The 19,244-nt window shown below is 40.4% G+C and overlaps 2 protein-coding genes and 1 long non-coding RNA gene across 3 annotated transcripts; 1 reads left to right on the top strand and 2 right to left on the bottom strand.

Annotated features, from left to right (window-relative positions):
• Positions 1–767: 767 nt before the first annotated feature.
• On the bottom strand, positions 768–2,732 carry LOC124699655. Its single transcript, XR_007001471.1, has 3 exons — positions 2,108–2,732; positions 1,607–1,654; positions 768–1,026 (listed from the first exon to the last, which is right to left on the bottom strand). It is a non-coding gene; the product is annotated as an uncharacterized LOC124699655 (long non-coding RNA).
• Positions 2,733–3,215: 483 nt separating this feature from the next.
• LOC124699654 lies at positions 3,216–4,908 on the bottom strand. Its single transcript, XM_047231922.1, has 3 exons — positions 4,873–4,908; positions 3,520–4,541; positions 3,216–3,425 (listed from the first exon to the last, which is right to left on the bottom strand). Exon 2 carries the CDS (start codon positions 4,532–4,534, stop codon positions 3,560–3,562), a length of 975 nt encoding a protein of 324 aa, XP_047087878.1. The 5' UTR covers positions 4,535–4,541; positions 4,873–4,908; the 3' UTR covers positions 3,216–3,425; positions 3,520–3,559.
• A 2,419-nt stretch (positions 4,909–7,327) lies between these two features.
• Positions 7,328–12,869, top strand: LOC124696661. The gene is made up of 6 exons (XM_047229358.1): positions 7,328–7,499; positions 8,178–8,580; positions 8,717–8,893; positions 9,157–9,231; positions 12,357–12,526; positions 12,663–12,869. Exons 2-6 carry the CDS (start codon positions 8,178–8,180, stop codon positions 12,867–12,869), a joined length of 1,032 nt encoding a protein of 343 aa, XP_047085314.1. The 5' UTR covers positions 7,328–7,499.
• Positions 12,870–19,244: the final 6,375 nt, after the last annotated feature.

Below are 19,244 nucleotides of genomic sequence, written 5' to 3'. Positions count from 1 at the left end.
CGCGTCTCAACCAATGTTTTTACCCGTCTTCAAAACAATGTGGTCAAATTTGAAAGTGAGATAAGCAACACGATTATCTAGCTAACAAATTTCTAAACATCGCCATGATTTAGTTTCTACAATATTTGTGATACTAATTTACTTTTCCTTAAATAAGAGTGTTTCATATATATAAAAAATAAGAGGGAGAAATGTTGGCGATGGCTATGGTCAAAAAGGCGGGGCCGGGCTGGCGGGACTAGCGCAAGCAGCGGCGCAAACTGCGTCAGTGAGCCGTGCGCGGGCTCGGCGAGCCTAGCAAGAGTAGCGTCGATCGATGATTCTAGCGAGCGGTGCACGCGGTCAGAGAGTCTAGCGCGAGCAGTGGCCGCAAGGGTGCGCCAGCGAGCCATGCGCGGCGACGGCGGTGGCACAGACATGCAGAGATTGGATGCATGCCTAGGAACTGATTCTTAAAGCGGTCGCACAGACATGCAGAGATTGGATGCATGCCTAGGAACTGATTCTCAAAGCGGATGTAAACCATGGTTCTGACTTGTTTGGAGCCGAACCTATTCAGATCAGAGCCTAACTATACACACCTTTTTTTTGTACATGAAACCAAACTAAACCAAACTTTTATCAAGGTCAGCCCAGTTACACCTGAACCAAATAAGCCCACGTCGCTGAACCAACACCACCGTTTACCTAAACCAATCTCAGGTTTAATTGTATGGCTCAACCGGTTCAGTGCAATTGAACAAAAATGGTACATGGACTAAGAAGTATTGAACAAAAAATCAGATGAAATAAAAGGGTATAAATGTACTTAGTCAACATGTGACCTATACGTGATTCTAGTGTCTGGAATATGAATAATTCAGTACAGACAACAACACATCAAACTTGGGGTTGAAAATTTGGCAAGATTGTAATGACGAGCTTTGATGATTGCTTCAACTTTGCTTATTTCTTCAAGATCAGCGTCAGCTTGACATCCTTGTTTCTTAACATGGAGGTTGCTTCTTCACCTTGATTGAGAAAAAGCTAATAACAAAAAAGAGAATATGAATGATCTTCAAAACTTGCCAAGATTGATGCATACTTAAACGGTAAAAACTATAAATTAGGCACAAAAATTCGTTCACATTCATTTGGATGGAACGGGTGATGACAGTGGCAAGAAAAGTTAGTTAGCTAATCCAAAAGCAGGCATCTTTCAAGTGTTTTATATACTGCTAATGATGCTCATCAGCAAAAAACGGTCATCTTTCAAGTGTTTATATGCTGCTAATCAAGAGTAAACAGTCAACAAAATGTAGAACACCTAGGCAAAAATATTGTTCAAACTGAACTCTAATCAGGAAAACATTTTCCTCCAGGTTATACCTGTTGCTACTTGCAAATACATCAAATATATCTGGTAAGTGCATCTATGCAAATCTTGTAATATTTTTGAAATAAATATGTTCCTAAATCTGAAAAGGGAAGAAAGTAAAGTGTGTATTACACATAATAGCCTCACACCAGAATGAGATGAAAAGAGAGTCGCATCCTCCTTCAGAGAATTGAAAGACTATGAAAGAAACTCAATAATTAGGCAAAAGACAAAGAAATGGGAAATGACCTTTTGCTTCCTCTTCTTAGAATTAGGTTTCTGCTTCTTCATCACAACCTGTGTAGAAGAATTGAAAACGAATTAGAACTTTTAGCTTCAATTTAAATCCTGTACCAAGTGAATTCACACAGTGCAGTGACTACAAGAATGTCAACTACTGCTACCTTGCAGCCCGAACATAACAATCTGCAAGCCAATGGGACTTATGTATCTAGTCATTGTAGCTAGACAATACAAACTGAAGGGAAGGAAATAACAGAACAAATGGAGCTCGCAGCGATAATTGTTACGTGACAACCCAGATCAGCTTAGCTATCATGCACATACCATATTATAGTGGAAAACTCAAGAAAATAAATTATATCAAAGAGAAAAGATACACAGTGGATATAGCGCTACTATAAATGGCACGAGTGCTAAAAGGCTCATGTATAATGTTGGAAGGAAGCAAAAGGACATAATTCTACTATAGGTATTCTGCATCTAGCCTTCATGGTCTGTAGCACATACCTTCATGGTTATGACCTTCTTCCTTGCTTGAAGCAATATTAGCATCCACTAATGTCCCCTCGACGTCTGTTCTAACCCAATGTTTGTCATTGTTTTTTCTTTTAAACATCTCCCCAAGGTGTGAAACATGGAATGGCTCCATTTCTGTGTCAGCGGCCCTTTCAATGGAAATGTCATACACATCTCTAGGCTTCGGCTGCTTCATTACGACGGACCAACCTGGGTTATGTTCATCTTCCACATAGAACACTTGATCTGCCTGGTTAGGGAAAATAAAAGGCTCGTGCTCAATTTTATCTCCTTTGTGTATCAGACGTGAGAAGTTGACAAGTGTGTAACCGTACTTGTCTTTCTGTATTCCTTCTTCAGAAAATACATCAACCCATTCACATTTAAACAACACCACTGAAAATTGCCCAGAATAGTTCATCTCGATAATATCAATTATCCTCCCATAGTACGTCACATCACGTAAAACTGGATTTGCATTCCCTGTTGTAGAATATCGAGATGTTTTTGCAGTTACCATGACTCCACTATTCTGTGTTTTTTTATCCAAGCGTTTAGGCCTAAAACGAAAGCCTCAGGAGTTGAAAGCACGGTATCTTCTTGCTGCATGAACTGGGCCCCGGGCCAGCCATCTAATATCATTTTTAATACTATTGATGCCATTTTCCTCCTCCAATTTCTTGATCTGCATATTTAGAAGCATATTGGAAATCAATGTAGTGGTACATGTAGAGCATGCAGAATATGGCACTTAGAAGCATATTGGAAATAAATGTAGTGGTACATGTAGAGCATGCGAGAATATGGCACTTACATGAGCTCGGAACCATTCGTGGAACTTCTCGTTCGGGTCCTCTCGATAGTATCTAGGTTTACATTGCGTCCGTGCTTGATCTCATCGGCATGAGCTCTGCAGAGTAATTTGCGAAAAATGTCTAATTAGGTAGGAAAAGCTACTTATTAATAATCTAGAAGCTAAAGGATTACCTAAGGTATGAGTTCACATCGGAACAATTGAACAATAGATATCTCGTGAGCTTGTACTTTATCTAGACCCCTTAAAACAAAGTTCCCAGGCTTTCCAAGTGGGTTGCCAGCATGAGGAAATAAAGTTGATCTTCGTGTAACGTCACAATGCCCAACCAACTCCTCACTATCTTCGTTCCGTGAAGTCAAGTTATGTTTGGTCTCAAAACCAACAATATATCTTGAACAAAATGTCATGCACTCATCTGCCAAATATGCTTCAGCTATAGATCCTTCGGGATGAGCTTTATTGCGAACATTTGATTTCAGCTTACCTAGGTACCTACATAAACAAAAAAACAAAAAGAAGAAATTAGTTAAATAATATTTTTCTACACAGATAGCAAATGCATCCCCATTATGAGAAGCTAGCATACCTTTCCGTAAACCACATCGAACGGTAGCAAACTGGACCACCTATTTTTGCCTCAGTTGCTTAGAGTCAATGTGTTTCCATGCCTCTGAATCAGCTGGATGTCGCAATGCACCATCCTTTGTGCGTTCCTCATCATGCCACCGTAATGCTGCAGCGGTTTCTTTGTGCATAAAAAGTCTCTTAAGCCGTGGCTTAATTGGAAAGTACCGTAACACCTTCTTAGGGCTTGCCTTTCTTCTTTCTTTCTTTGTTAGTGTGGTCTTATCTGGTGTGTTCTTCCACCTTGATTTTCCACATATAGAGCAGAAGTCATCACTTTCCTTCTCTTTCCAAAAAAGCTGACAATCTTGTTCACAAACATGAATTCTCTCGTAACTAAGCCCAAGCTTCCCGATGATCTTCTTAGCCTCCGCAAAAGTTCTAGGTAACTTCTTACCATTGGGAATTGCTTGTTGCAGAACTGCTAGCAAGTCATTTAAAGATTTATTACTCCACTTGTTAGTCGATTTTATGTTGAACAGAAGTACAAGGAAAGAAAGTTTTGATAGTTCACACCCTTTCCACAAAGGTACATCTTCACCTCCCAACAAGTCAAAGAAAGCTTGGGTTTCAGAATCTGGTCCAGGTTCTAGACGATTTGGACCATCGCGGTCATTCACTGGAGGTTCATTATCTACGTTCCCGAATGCATCATGAACTAGCTGGTGCATATTAGAGTTTAAGTTTTTTCTTTCTCCTTTTGACCGTTTCCGCTTGTTGGCGCTGATGTATGCTGCAGTTTCACCATGACAACCCCAGACAGTATATCCAAGTAGCATTCCATCACATACCAAATGACCATATACATCATCCCGTTTCAGTAAAAATCTATTGACACATTTAACACATGGGCAATGAATCTTGGTATCTGCCTTTTTTCCCATGTATGCAAAATCAAGAAAACCTTTTACCCCAGCCAAGTATTCATCACTTGGTCTAGGTGATCGCAGCAGCCTCTTAATAGCTTCTAAATCCATAGATTCACTGTGTTAAAATATTGAAAATCATTATTGCAATTGAAATTGTCAACGTGTAGTTCCAACTAGCATACAAATAACAGTGTTGTGCCAAAATCCAAAAAGCTAATAAAACAGAACCGTGGAAAATCTTGGACTACTTATAGCATTCATATTGGGATCTTTGAAAAGAAGCGGATTGAGGAGAGCAATTCTGGCAGTTGTGCCCAAGTCGATTTGCGCGCGGCACTCAAAGTGCAGATTCTAATATGCAACTAGCATGTTCAAATCTCCGTAAAAAACCCCATGATCAATCAACATTAATCTGAGTAAAAATTTCTGTATAACAGTAGACACACCTTCGCTAGATCTCCTGGACGGGGCGCTGGGCGTCGTTGACAGCGGGCACGAGCGAGCGGCACGCGCCCTGGGATCTCGCCGATGGCGACGTAGACGGATGCAATGCTGGGAGAGTAGACACAGCGGTGTTAGACTCCACCGGGCCACGGCTGGGAGAGTCCGCCTGGGAGGATGATGCGGGCGGCGGGCGGCGGCCGGTGAGGATGGTGCCCTGAGTTTGTGTTAATTAGTTTGGGGACGGAAGAAAACAAGGAAGTCAACTTGTTGGATTATCGAAGGGGCTTTGTACTCGACTTTTTAGTTATTTTCCAATCGGCGGGCGGCGGGCGGCGGCCGGTGAGGATGGTGCCCTGAGAGTATTACGATGTCAACAAGATACAATATTCTTATTTTTCTAGAAAAAGGTTAGTTTTTTATGTTTAAAAAAACTTTGTATTGCAGTTTGAAGTCTATTTATTTTAAAAATGAACCCAAGGTATACAAAATAATCATCGTCGTTGGATGGGCCACCGCCGGAACAAGTAGGTAGTATCAACGCAACGTGTCGAAAAGTCACCGATCTCTGCCAGGAAGCGCCGGTGATATCGACCACAAATCGAGTTGACGCTACGAACATGACAAAGACACAACCAACCCGCCTCGGTTCTAAGAGGAGGGCCGCCCTTCAGCCATAAGGAGTAGGGCAAGACTGCTTCGACTATCGCAGGTCCCCTTGTGATGATTCTGAGGAAGTACTGCATCACAGTCTTTCCGCCGCTAAGATTGAGATCTTGAGCATATCCCTCCATCAGCGACGTCGCCATCACCATGACGGCCTCCAATCAGAGGAAAAACGCCAAAAAACTAGTAGATCTGGGAAGCAACAGTGTGGGGGGGGAGGGGAAGAGTGGATCCTTGAGAGAGGATGGGAGGGTGGGGATATCCTCATGTTATTTTGGGATAATTAGGAGCTATTCACTATAAGGTTGCATACAAGGAGTACATTTGACAAATTACCCTATATTTGGTGATGAGGACATCCCTACCTCACTACTACCTCCATCATTGCCAGTTGAAGATGATCCTGCTGTTCCATTGGGAATTGGGAGGTTGCAACTTACCGCTTCGTGGTCGGCGGCTACGTGTGCAAGTGTGTGGAGTTGCGAATATCTTGCAGGGTTGAGAGCTGTTGCATTGGCGACAGGGACCAATCGAGAGATCTCGTTGCGTCATACAAGTTATCATCCACTACATCGTCGTGTTCATCCGCTGTGTTCATCTCGTGATCATCATCACCAACGTTGCTTATCGAGAAGATCGGGCCACCCCTTATCATTTGGATTCCATTTTAATATCCTAAGGGCAAAGAGGCGAATTGACGGAGATGTGTCGGTGACAGGGAGCATAAGTGTATGATGGTGCGCGGGAGTGGTGCTTCCTCCACTCTAACAGAGGTCGTAAATGTCGAACTAAATTTTTCCAGCAGATTTACGTGTTCGGACCGAAAGCCGCGCAAATCAGACCCTGAAGCTCGCCGTCGCGCCCCCAGTCTTTTGCTCGGAGGTGGAGTGGAAAAATGGAACCGCTCCGAGAGTGCGCGGAAGCGCAACGCCCGGCGGTGGACCAACTGCGGCTCACGCCTCTAGGGAAGCTCGCCCGCTACGCCAATAACATCGAGGGCTCTTCCTCCGGAGGATCGTGGCGTTGTCTGTTGCCGCCCATCGACGACAACAATGAGGAGGAGGAGGAGGAGGAGGAGGAGGCGCCGCGCAGAGTATTCCATAGCGGCAACTACGTCCTCAACGACGAGGAGGATGCGATGTCAAATCCAGCAGGCCGTTCGGCAGGTGCGCCTGCACGAGGCGTCGCAGAGGGAGGCTCGCGTCCGCCGTGTCAAGCAGGAGATCCTGGACCTCGACTCCGAGTAGGCCGCGTCCTCCTCCGCCGTTCTCCGCCTCGCCGTCGTCTGCCGCCCCGGCCCCGGTACGTACCCCGAGTCGCGTGTAAATTATGTATGTATGAATATGAATTCCATCGTCGAACTTGTATTGCGATGAACAATACTCCCGCGAATTTCAATTTCAAGTTTTTCAGTTCCGATTTACGGGTTCTGTGCTACGCCACCTCCAAATTCGCTGGAAACTAGTTTTTCGGGAGACTGAACTCTGCTAGAGATGCTCTTATCTTTTAAATAAACTTATATTTTAATATGGAGGTAAATATATTCTATCTAATAGTTGGAAATTTCCTTCTTAACCTAAAAACCTAAAAGGAAACAAAATTATGCGCGGCAAGAAATTGGCTATGTAAAATTTTCCCGCTGACTCCTTCCGCGGGGCAAAATATTTGGCGCTAATGTAAATTTGCCGCTGACGCGCGGTAATGTAAAATATATTCCCTCCAATTATCTTAACAAAATGCCCTGATTTATACCCACCTCGGCCTCGCCGCCATTGACATAACCGCGCCGCCCTCCACTCCACATCTCCAGCGATGTCATCCTTGACCTCCTGGCCTTTCCCCTAAGCCCCCGCCCCCCATTACTCAGCACACAAATCAATTGGATCGCATCTGCATCGGCCTGGTTCACCGCGCCGCCGGCAAGAGCACAAAGCTTCACGGCTACATCTCGCGGGTAAATACGGAGGTAGTGTGTCCTTTGCTGATTTGCCTCCAGATCTCAAGACCCCCAAACCCCTCAGGGTCCCAATTCCCAGGAGAATGCACTCCGTAATCTCAATAATATATGTGAATGCCTGTTCTTTTCTCCCTTGTTCAGAAACGTATTACACAATGGACAGACAGAATAGCCTCTTCTTTTCTCGTTTGATCCGTCTCCTCAGCTAATTGCATCGTTGATGTCCTCCTAAGTTTCCTTGTATATTTCTTTTGCTGTACTCTCACCAGCCTTCTGGTTTTTTATGAATGATAAATTAATTTGTATATGGGACCCCCCCTTTCGCTTTGGTTAAAAAGATACTGTATGTAACTCTAGATGACACAAGATTTTCTCTTTTACATATAGTGGCGCCCCAGATCAACTAATTGAACACCCTTAGTTTCTTGTTTTTATTTTATCACTGCCACGTTATTATTCCTTTTTTATTTTTACTCTCTTTTAGAAATGAGCATGCATATCTTATTTTATGATTGCACGGTTATTTCCGTTTCCAATGTGTTATCAATGATCATGACTGTGCAACTATTCTTAAATCAGTACATGGTTTCATAAATGTCTTTGATTTGATTCCCTCCAGAAGCTACTAGTGCTATTCATTCTAAGATTTGTTTGGTTCTGATATTTCTTACATCCATGTTACTGTAGATGGCCATGGAAATTTGGAACATTAACTTGTACTATGAAGATGAGAATAAAAATCATAAAGTTCTTGAAGCATCAATGGACAGGACCAATATCTCCTTTTATGACTTGGTCAACTTGATTGAAGGTGTTGGCTTCTCGGGGATTGATTACCTCTACTACAGGAAGAAATACCCTCGCGGCAAGGGCCATCTAGTACACATCGATAACGACACTCATGTGCGGAAAATGATAACTGAGCACAATAAGGAGAAGAGGGTACAGTTGTACGTGTATAAGGAGAGGGCCAACATTGATGTTGCTCCATCAGAACCTCAGGGTGAGGATGATGGACCCATTACAAGCTTTGAGGAGGAGGATGCCTTCCCTGAAGGAGCAACACAAACTAGGACGAGCAAGTCACAAAGTAATTACAAACTTAAGCTCAACTACTACTTTGTTTCTGTAGAGTTTAGCTTGCAGTCTATTTTCATGTTTAGCCTAGATCACTTTTGTATCTATACTTGCAATTAACGGGTAAATGTTGTATGAATTAATTGCAGCAATGGTGCGTAAATCAAAAAGATTGAATGTGGTTCAGAGCCGTGCTCAGTACGCCAATGGAGACTTCGCCAATAGTGAGCAATCTCGGTCATCACGTGAGCTGCTTGAGACACATGAATTGGAAGATAACGAGGATCATCTTACTGAGCGAGATGACAACCTCGATAATATGACTGGTATGATACTAACTACAAAGTATCAACAATCTAAGTTGGCTTCCACTTAATTAACCCGCCTAGCTCTGTATACATTTATCCATTTTTTCTAATTAATCTGAATACACACAATCACACCCGAGAATGGAATTTGTCATCATAGATTCATGCTCTTGATCAATTCATTAGTAGGCTAACTTTTCTTACTTGTTTGATGCTTTCGAAGTACTTAGGGTGATTTGTTTCCTTAATTTAATTAATACTAATGTAAACCAAAATGCCAGGTGATGGTAAAGCTGTTGACAAACGTGGAGCACATTCCCTGCCAGCTGTTTGGAACATGCCAGATGGAGCACGCAGCTCTACTACTTATAAAGGCACGAAGTGCCGTAGGAAAATCAAATCTGAACCGTCAATTTCCATTCATCACACGGTCCAGACTCATTTGTTCTCCCCTCCCAAAATCGCGTCCTCTTCATCACACGTACGGTGTTTAATGTGAGGAAACAGAATCCCGTGATCACAGCCAAAAACACCGCTTCAGACGGTTTCCTTCTCTTATTTCGCCTCTACATATCCTCCAGCGATCTCCTCTTACTCGCTGGCTGCCGCCGCCGGAGTTACCGCCTCCGGCTTCAATCACCGCCGCTCACACTGCCAGTACCGCCATGCTCCCAGTGCCTCCTCCTCACTACCCCTCCAACCCTCACACCTCGCCGGCGGGTCATCAGGCAGTGCTCCTCACTGGCTCGTCGTACGTGCTCCAAGGCCCGTCGTGCTCTTCACGGGCCTGCCGCGCTCCCCATCGGACCGCCTCATTCCCCACCAGACCATGTTCAATTAGATGCCAGCATGATCCACCGCCGCCTTCTCCTCGCGCGGAGGCATCGGCTTGGATGCCGCCAGTGCCCCACTCGCCGATATCGCTCCGCCGGCTCCTGCAGCCATTACGTCCCGGAGCTAAGCTAGCCTGCATGAGCAAGGTTATCCCGACTCTCTTCTATTCTTTTTCCTGTGTCTTCGATGTTCAGATGTATTGTGTGGTCTGTGCGTAAACTTCAAATGAATGTGGATATATTGATAATTGCATGTCATGCACTGCTACTTCGATCTACTTTCCTCATTACATGGCGCCGGAAAATATTCATCCCATCCAGTCTGCATGGTTCGCTTAAGTATCATGTATTTTCTCCACACAGTTTACTGCATATTCAGACTCATCCTCTGTACACCCCTGAAGCTGAACTGGAGATATGGTAAGAACGTTTTATGGTCAGTTTGAGAATGTTTCTGCTGAATATGAGCTTGCAATTTTCGTTTAAAAAAAGAACAAACCAATTTTCTGAATTTTGATTGAGTTTTTACACAAACAAAAACATTGTATTTACTTGGCCTCAGAAAGGGTTAGTTATCTTGGTTCAGCGGCATAATTCCATCAGGTTGAGGATTCATCATTTGCACATCCTTTTGGTTGAATTGTCAATATAGTAAATTGTTCATATTGTGAGTTCAGTAATTTTTTCCTGGACAAGCTATTTAGTACTTTGATTTGTATAAAATAATTTGCACGGAAGTTACCACAGCCAAGCTCATAGTAGCCTCATCCAAGATCATAAAATATGGCAAGTAGCCTTTGGTTATGGAAAAGTGTTGAAGCAAATTTATTCTTTGAAGTTTAAGTCTGCTATATTTTCGAGAATCAAGTCAGCAACACAAGGAACAATCAACAAAATGATTATTCATGCAATCTGGTAAATATGTATTATGTGTGTTTATTACGTGCCAAACAAATACTATTTCTTTGTCAATCGATCACCATCCATCTTTTCTGTTAGGGCCTTCAAAAGATATAAGAATACAGTTTACACTCCATTTTGTCATCTTTCAGTTTCACCATAAACTATTTCTCAATCACCACGCAGATTCAACAACCAAAGTCCACTTCAGATATTTTTCATATAATTATTGGATGAATAATTTGATGTTAACAAGATATTTCATAGAAGTCTGCATTGTTCTGTTGTGATTTCAGATTGTGATGCTAATATATTAGGAGATCTTAGTTACACAATTTGTAGAGCCACATGTGTCACTGTACTAATGAGCGTTTGAGCATTGATATCTTATTCTCTTTCTTCTTACTAATGTGAATCGGTTTGGAATTTGGGGCTTCGTCCTCTTCAGCCCAAGTGATTGGGGATTAAAATGAATAATGAATAATTGCAGTATGGCAACTGGCTAAACATCCGAAGCAGTTTTGCATTAGCAATTTTGGTAGAGTCTTCTTGTTTCTTGAATGAATAAAATCTGAGGTGAAAAGAACAGGTGCACACCTCAAGTATAGAGCTCTTGATGGCTCCCTATATTGTTCTTTCTTCATTTGTCCAGCATACAAGGTTAGTAATATATTGTACAAAGGTGAAAGATCTTCAATATGAAATCATCGTACTATTGGACTTCTACTACTGTTCCTAAAATGCACGAGGTTAAGTTTTTATATGTTTCCTTCTATGAGATATGCAACTCTTGCAAGATGAAAAGTCAAGCACGTTGTTAATAAAGAAGTTGTTAAGAGGGCTAACTTAATTTTGCTGTAATACTATGAGAATTCTTATTTTACTTACAGTAGAGATGTATGACTTTGACAACTTGTCGTAGCTGAATTAACTTAGGCGTTTTGGAAGTTGTGGAGACCACAATGTAACAAATAGTTAATGACCAGGGTATTTGTAGTTACTAGAGGATATACAATTGCACAAAACTGTGCAGTATAACAAGTTATTTTGTGTTGCTCTTAACACTGTTATGTCCTTATTTTTTTGGAGTAAGTGGAGACCCAGTTGGATGAAGTATTGGTGCTTATGTGGAGAATGGATCATATGGTAGTTCTTCTTTGTCATATAGGTGAAGATCCTAGAATCATGCATATGGAACAATAGAAGATTACAAGAGAGATTTTTTGTTTTTTATCTTCTTTTTTATGTTAAGTATACGCCATGAATTTTTATAAAAAATGTTTCTATATTTGAATGAGATTGTATGGTCATTGATTTGACTCCAAATAAAAAGGTATCTGGTAGAAAACATGTGCATGTGCATGATTCATTTAGACTCCTTATGTATTTTGATTGTTGGAGTTATGTGATGCATGAAACGAAGCTTGATTTTATTTGGAAAATATGGGCATCTTATGGAGGCTTGAATTTTCCATTTATCTACGTGAAATAAGATAGAAAAAAAAATGTACTCTCTCCGTCCAAAAAAAAATGTCTCAACTTTATCTGAATTTGCTTGTATCTACACAATAAAACATGTCTAGATACATGCATATTTTGACAAAATTGAGGCATCTTTTTGTGGATGAAGGGGTACAAAATACGACTCATAGGAGAAGATAGGATTTCCTCTCAAAAAGAGAGAAGATAGGATTCAGAAGATGGGTGTTGTATTGTGAAGACGGGCGTTGCACGTGCACTCTAACTAGTAGTTGTAAAATGTAATAATCTTGGCCAGCCTATTGGGGACGAAGGTGGAGTCCTAGGGAAGTTTCTTGGCACAATAGCTAGACTTGGGGGCTATTGCCCACTTGACAAAAAGGATTGGCGTAATGTCAAGAAGGATGGTGGGGCTGACACAATACTTCGGTGTGTACAGGTATTCCAATATAACACGAGAAGAAAAAATAGAGTTATATTATCTACCATACTATTTTACTTCCCTACGTGTGCTCTAGTATAAATACAATGGTGACCTAGCTGATTACATTTATTCATTATTTCTTAAAATCCAGACAAAGTTCTTGTATCCTGCTAAATGTGATAAGTGGATATTAAAAACTATCGGACGAGATTGGAGAAAATTCAAGGCTGGTCTTAAGAAAGAATTCTTTAATGCAAAGAAAAAAAGAAAAGCTCGTATAAGCTTTGTCCGGAATATGTGGACAGCGACCAATGGCGTGAACTTGTCAACTATTGGAAATCCAAAGAAGGAAGGGTAAGCTTTCGATCATTTTTTAGTGGACTGTGTGGTGTTGTTAAGTACTGCATTGTCATAATGTTTTTATCGTAACGAGCGAGTTAGTGAGAAGAACAAAATTAGCCGAGCATCCGTGAAAACATCTCATACAGCTGGTACAAAGAGTTATGCTCGTTGGGCTGAGGACCTTGTGAGTAATCTGTTTTTACATGTCATACATCCGGGACAATGCCTTGCCAATTACGCCTAAGGGATACACTACTTACAAGTTAAACTGGATAGTGCCGTTTCAGGCTTTTACCGCCAATTTTTGCTAAACTCAAGAAAATATTCCGAGCCGTGATCAATCTAATTGTATTGACTTTAGAACTTTTTGTATCCATGTATATTAGTTAGATTTGAACATAAGTCAGATCTCAGCCATTCTTTTCAATTGATCAATATGAACTGCTTATATTCTGTATCTTTAATGGTGTAATAGTTTTCCACATCACTTTTAATATTTTCTACTTGTTTTGCAGCGACAAGAAGATCCTGAAAAGAAACAACCACATAGAGCGAAGGTTTATTTAGCGACTCATAGAAAAAAAGATGAAGAAAGAAATAAACATGTGGTAGGCTAATATAAGTTAAATTATTGCACAATATCAAGTTAACATTGAATCTAATAAGTAGCGTATGCCTTTGCCTTATTCTTCTTTTACGAGTCGACTTGGCTGACTTGGAAAAGCTAATACATAACGAACCGAGCTAGCACAAAGTGACCATGGAAAAGTTGCATGGAAAGGTGATGCCTTACATACAATTTTGGGGGAAGAAAAGCCCGGACAAGTGCATGGCATGGGTTTGCTTCCGATGCCTAACCAAGTTTATGGTCGGTTACCACGCTATCTCAAGAACATCAATATGACTACAACAAACGGGTCATCACATGCCGGAGAGAGTGATGTTATGGAGGAAATAGCAAAGCTCAAGCGGCGTATAGAAGAGCAGGACCAACGCATAGAAGAGCAAGACCAAATTATTGAAGGATTTAGAAACCAGGATGAAGTATGTGGTCTTATAAAAATTGCAATGCTAATTTTATTTTTGTACATTCACATAAATAATGTACTGAAACTACTTTTGATTCTCAGTAGGCCAATTTCCGCCAAGGCAATGATGAATTTTCAGCTGGAAGTACCACAAAATAGAAGAAAGGTATTTGCTAATGTACCAGGCATGTGTTAGTTTTCTTTTGAATTCTCTTCCTTAATATTGCACTTTTGTAGAGAGTTCATGCTAGTGGACCCGAGCAAGTACGCTTAGTGAGCGGACCAAAAGATACAATAAAGGTACATTTATTACTACAATCTATGGTGGACTCGAGAAAGTATGCTTAGTGAGCAGCTTATTTTATTAACTTTCTCATTGTATGGAAGCATCATCATGACTGCGAGGGTAGCAATGAATTCTCATATCAAGGACAATCATCACCAACACCTCCTTTTCCTGAAGAACGGGAGGTAAAGATTATTCGTTGACAAATCTACTTGGTTATCTATTAAGAAATCATGATATCTAATGTTTGTGGAATTAAAAGAATGCATTGTCAACTTTAGTTTCCTAAATCTGAACATTACAACCTTTTTATTTTTATTTCTTAGCACATGAGAAAGAGCGGTGAGAATCCGGATGAAAATTCGAGAAGAGTGCACAAACAAATGACTCAAAACAAGACTCCAAGCCATATGTCCTCAAAGAAGAGATGTCGTCCTTCGGAAGAGGTAAATGAATAGTATGTTCATGTTGCATCCATGTCTCAGGTTATTTGTCTTTTTCTTATTAATGATGGCTTTGATCCTACTGTAGATTCGTAATGCAGTAATTTTGAAATCTTCAATATATCCAAATAAAAGGCGCGTGGCATATGCAACTATTTTGGATAGTAATTCAAAAACATTGGTTGGTGGTGTTGAGCTGGGCCGACAATTTACACATGTGCAAATTGATGAACCTATTGGCGAAGATGAGCGCTTGGTAAGAGAAAGGGAGAAGTGTATGACAATCGGTGATGCTTTTTCCTCTGGAGTAACAATTGCTTGGCCTTCAGCATGTGTATGTTCCTTCAAGAGTTTTGTTGTTATAATATTTTGATATATTTTTATTTTCATATATAACTGTAACTTTCTTTCCGGATTGAGAAGTTCAGTGGATGACTTGAGAGTTGATATTGATGCTTTGTCTAACGATGGAGTGAAGATGGAAAATATGTAGGATTGGTCTGAGAAATATCGAAGGGCGATTGGAGCAGCCATGATTGGTGTTTTTGCATAGTCACGATGATATTAAGTATTTCATGTATTATAGGTTAGCTTAGTATGTTGAGAAATGTAGTAGTTTTTCTTAAATACGCATCATCTATGTGTTCATTGTTATGAATGCTATGAAGTGACATGAAACACGTTGGTTTTATCTCCATAATGCATTTCATATGCACGTGTTGCTCATTGTATGTATGATCCTTTTGTTATTACACAGTGTGGTATATGCTTGTCATTTTCACATACAAGTTTAACGAAATAATTTATCAATAAAATACGAAAGTAAGGAATTTTAAACAAGCACCATATAAGGAAAACCAATGCATATTAAACATTTTGACTAACCGTGAGGTGTTACTACAACTATATAAACATGTTACTAAGTATGGGACAAACAAGAATAGCTATGTTACAATATATAGAAAAACATGTTACTATTAATAGTGAACTGTGTTACTAGGGCCCTGTAGGCTCGCCCCAATCTTGAATAATTGTGTTACGAGTAGTTGGTAATATGTGTTACCAACCGTGTTACTACAGCAAGAAAAACATGTTACTAAGGGTGTTACTACTGTCATAAAAAGATGTTACTAGAACTTAAGGTAACTCATATAGCTTGTGTTACTACGGTACGCTTGTAACAGTTTTATGTGCTTATAGGAACAATTGTTTATGTGCTACAAAGACAACACCTAGTAACACGACATATAAGAACACATAAAAAAGGTGTTACTAGGAGGGTCAGTAACACCTTTTCTAAGCTATAGTAGCACATGACTGTGTTACTAGATCTCTGTCGTGGTGTAGTGACCGCTGCCATCTCCACCGCCATCTTCATCACCGCTGCTGCTCCCATGAGGAGGGAGTAGTTCTCCATCGAGGCTCGGGGCTGTACCGGTAGCTATGTGGTTCATCTCTCTCCTATGTACTTCAATACAATAATCTCATGAGCTGCCTTACATGATTGAGATTCATATGATGATGCTTGTAATCTAGATGTCATTATGCTAGTCAAGTGAGTTTTACTTATGTGATCTCCAGGAGACTCCTTGTCCCACGTGTGTAAAGGTGACAAGTGTGTGCACCGTGTGGGTCTCTTAGGCTATATTTCACGAATACTTATTCACTCGTTGAATGGCATAGTGAGGTGCTTATTTATATCTCTTTATGATTGCAATGTGTTTGTATCACAATTTATCTATGTGCTACTCTAGCAATGTTATTAAAGTAGTTTTATTCCTCCCGCACGTGTGCAAAGGTGACAGTAGTGTGCACCGTGTTAGTACTTGGTTTATGCTATGATCATGATCTCTTGTAGATTGCGAAGTTAACTATTGCTATGATAATATTGATGTGATCTATTCCTCCTACATATGCATGAAGGTGACGAGTGTGCATGCTATGCTAGTACTTGGTTTAGTCTTTTGATCTATCTTACACTAAAGGTTACTAAAATATGAGCATTATTGTGGAGCTTGTTAACTCCGGCATTGAGGGTTCGTGTAATCCTACGCAATGTGTTCATCATCCAACAAAAGTGTAGAGTATGCATTTATCTATTCTGCATTATGTGATCAATGTTGAGAGTGTCCACTAGTGAAAGTCTAATCCCTAGGCCTTGTTCCTAAATATCGCTATCGCTGCTTGTTTCTTGTTTCTATTGCGTTACTACTGCTGCGTTACTACTGCTGCGTTACTACTGCTGCGTTACTCATCGCTTGTTTCATCGTCCCGGGAAAAGCACTTTTCCGGTGCCGTTGCTACTACTTATTCATACCACCTGTATTTCACTATCTCTTCGCCGAACTAGTGCACCTATTGGGTGTGTTGGGGACACAAGAGACTTCTTGCTTTGTGGTTGCAGGGGTTGCATGAGAGGGATATCTTTGACCTCTTCCTCCCCGAGTTCGATAAACCTTGGGTGATCCACTTAAGGGAAACTTGCTCGCTGTTCTACAAACCTCTGCTCTTGGAGGCCCAACACTCGTCTACAAGAATAGAAGCTCCCGTAGACATCAAGCACTTTTCCGGCGCCGTTGTCGGGGAGGAAAGGTAAAAAGGCACTCATACTCCGGTCCCGAGTAGCGGTACTTTTCCGGCGCCATTGTGTTTGTGCTCAAAGCTATTTCCTTTAGATCCTGCAATTGCATCTTTTTGTTTCTTGTTTACACTAGTTTGGCATAATGGACAACAATGAGCTTCTTATTCTATTTCCTGATTTAAAACATGGATTGTTTGATGCGAAAATTAAAAAACCTATGAAATCTTATTTGCATGCTTGGTAGTAATATTAGTATGAACGCTTTGAACACCATTGTTGATAATAATATAGAAAGTTCTAAGCTTGGGGAAGCTGGTTTTCATGATCTTTTTAGTCCCCCAAGCATTGAGGAGAAAATTTTCTTTGGTGATACTTTGCCTCCTATTTATGATGATTATAATAGTGGTCTTTTGGTGCCACCTACTATGGAGAGTAAATTTTGTTGTGATTATACTATGCCTCCTACACTTGATGAGAATAATAATGATAGCTACTTTGTTGAATTTGCTCCCGCTATTACTAATAAAATTGATTATGCTTATGTGGAGAGTAATAATTTTATGCATGATACTCATGATAAGAATGCTTTATGTGATAGTTATATTGTTGAGTTTGCTCATGATGCTACTGAAAGTTATTATGAGAGAGGAAAATATGGTTGTAGAAATTTTCATGTTACTAAAACACCTCTCTATGTGCTGAAATTTTTGAAGCTACACTTGTTTTATCTTCCTATGCTTGTTACTTTGCTCTTCATGAACTTGTTTATTTACAAGATTCCTATGCATAGGAAGCATGTTAGACATAAATGTGTTTTGAATTTGCCTCTTGATGCTCTCTTTTGCTTCAAATACTATTTCTTGCGAGTGCATCATTAAAACTGCTGAGCCCATCTTAACGGCTATAAAGAAAGAACTTCTTGGGAGATAACCCATGTGTTATTTTGCTACAGTATTTTTGTTTTATATTTGTGTCTTGGAAGTTGTTTACTACTGTAGCAACCTCTCCTTATCTTAGTTTTATGTTTTGTTGTGCCAAGTAAAGTCTTTGATAGTAAAGTAAGTACTAGATTTGGATTACTTGCGCAGTTCCAGATTTCTTTGCTGTCACGAATCTGGGTCTATATCCTCTGTAGGTACCTCAGAAAATTAAGCCAATTTACGAGAATGATCCTCGGATATGTACGCAACTTTCATTCAATTTGAGCATTTTCGTTTGAGCAAGTCTGGTGGCCTAATAAAATCCATCTTTACGGATCGTTCTGTTTTGACAGATTCTGCCTTTTATTTTGCATTGCCTCTTTTGCTATGTTGGATGAATTTCTTTGATCCACTAATGTCCGAGTAGCTTTATGCAATGTCCAGAAGTGTTAAGAATGATTGTGTCACCTCTGAACATGTGAATTTTTATTATGCACTAACCCTCTAATGAGTTGTTTCGAGTTTGGTGTGGAGGAAGTTTTCAAGGATCAAGAGAGGAGTATGATGCAATATGATCAAGGAGAGTGAAAGCTCTAAGCTTGGGGATGCCCCGGTGGTTCACCCCTGCATATTCTAAGAAGACTCAAGCGTCTAAGCTTGGGGATGCCCAAGGCATCCCCTTCTTCATCGACAACATTATCGAGGTTCCTCCCCGAAACTATATTTTTATTCCGTCACATCTTATGCACTTTGCTTGGAGCGTCGGTTTGTTTTTGTTTTTTGTTTTGTTTGAATAAAATGGATCCTAGCATTCACTTTATGGGAGAGAGACACGCTCCGCTGTAGCATATGGACAAATATGTCCTTAAGCTCTACTCATAGTATTCATGGCGAAGTTTCTTCTTCGTTAAATTGTTATTTGGTTGGAATTGGAAAATGCTACATGTAGTAACTCTAAAATGTCTTGGATAATTTGATACTTGGAAATTGTTGTGCTCATGTTTAAGCTCTTGCATCATATACTTTGCACCCATTAGTGAAGAAATACTTAGAGCTTGCTAATTTGGTTTGCATATTTGGTTTCTCTAGAGTCTAGATAACATCTAGTATTGAGTTTTGAACAACAAGGAAGA

Source organism: Lolium rigidum, chromosome 3, assembly GCF_022539505.1.
Source record: "Lolium rigidum isolate FL_2022 chromosome 3, APGP_CSIRO_Lrig_0.1, whole genome shotgun sequence".
Lineage (NCBI taxonomy): Eukaryota > Viridiplantae > Streptophyta > Magnoliopsida > Poales > Poaceae > Lolium > Lolium rigidum.
The sequence above is the reverse complement of the archived record's forward strand: the minus strand, read 5'-3'. Positions and strand labels throughout refer to the sequence as shown.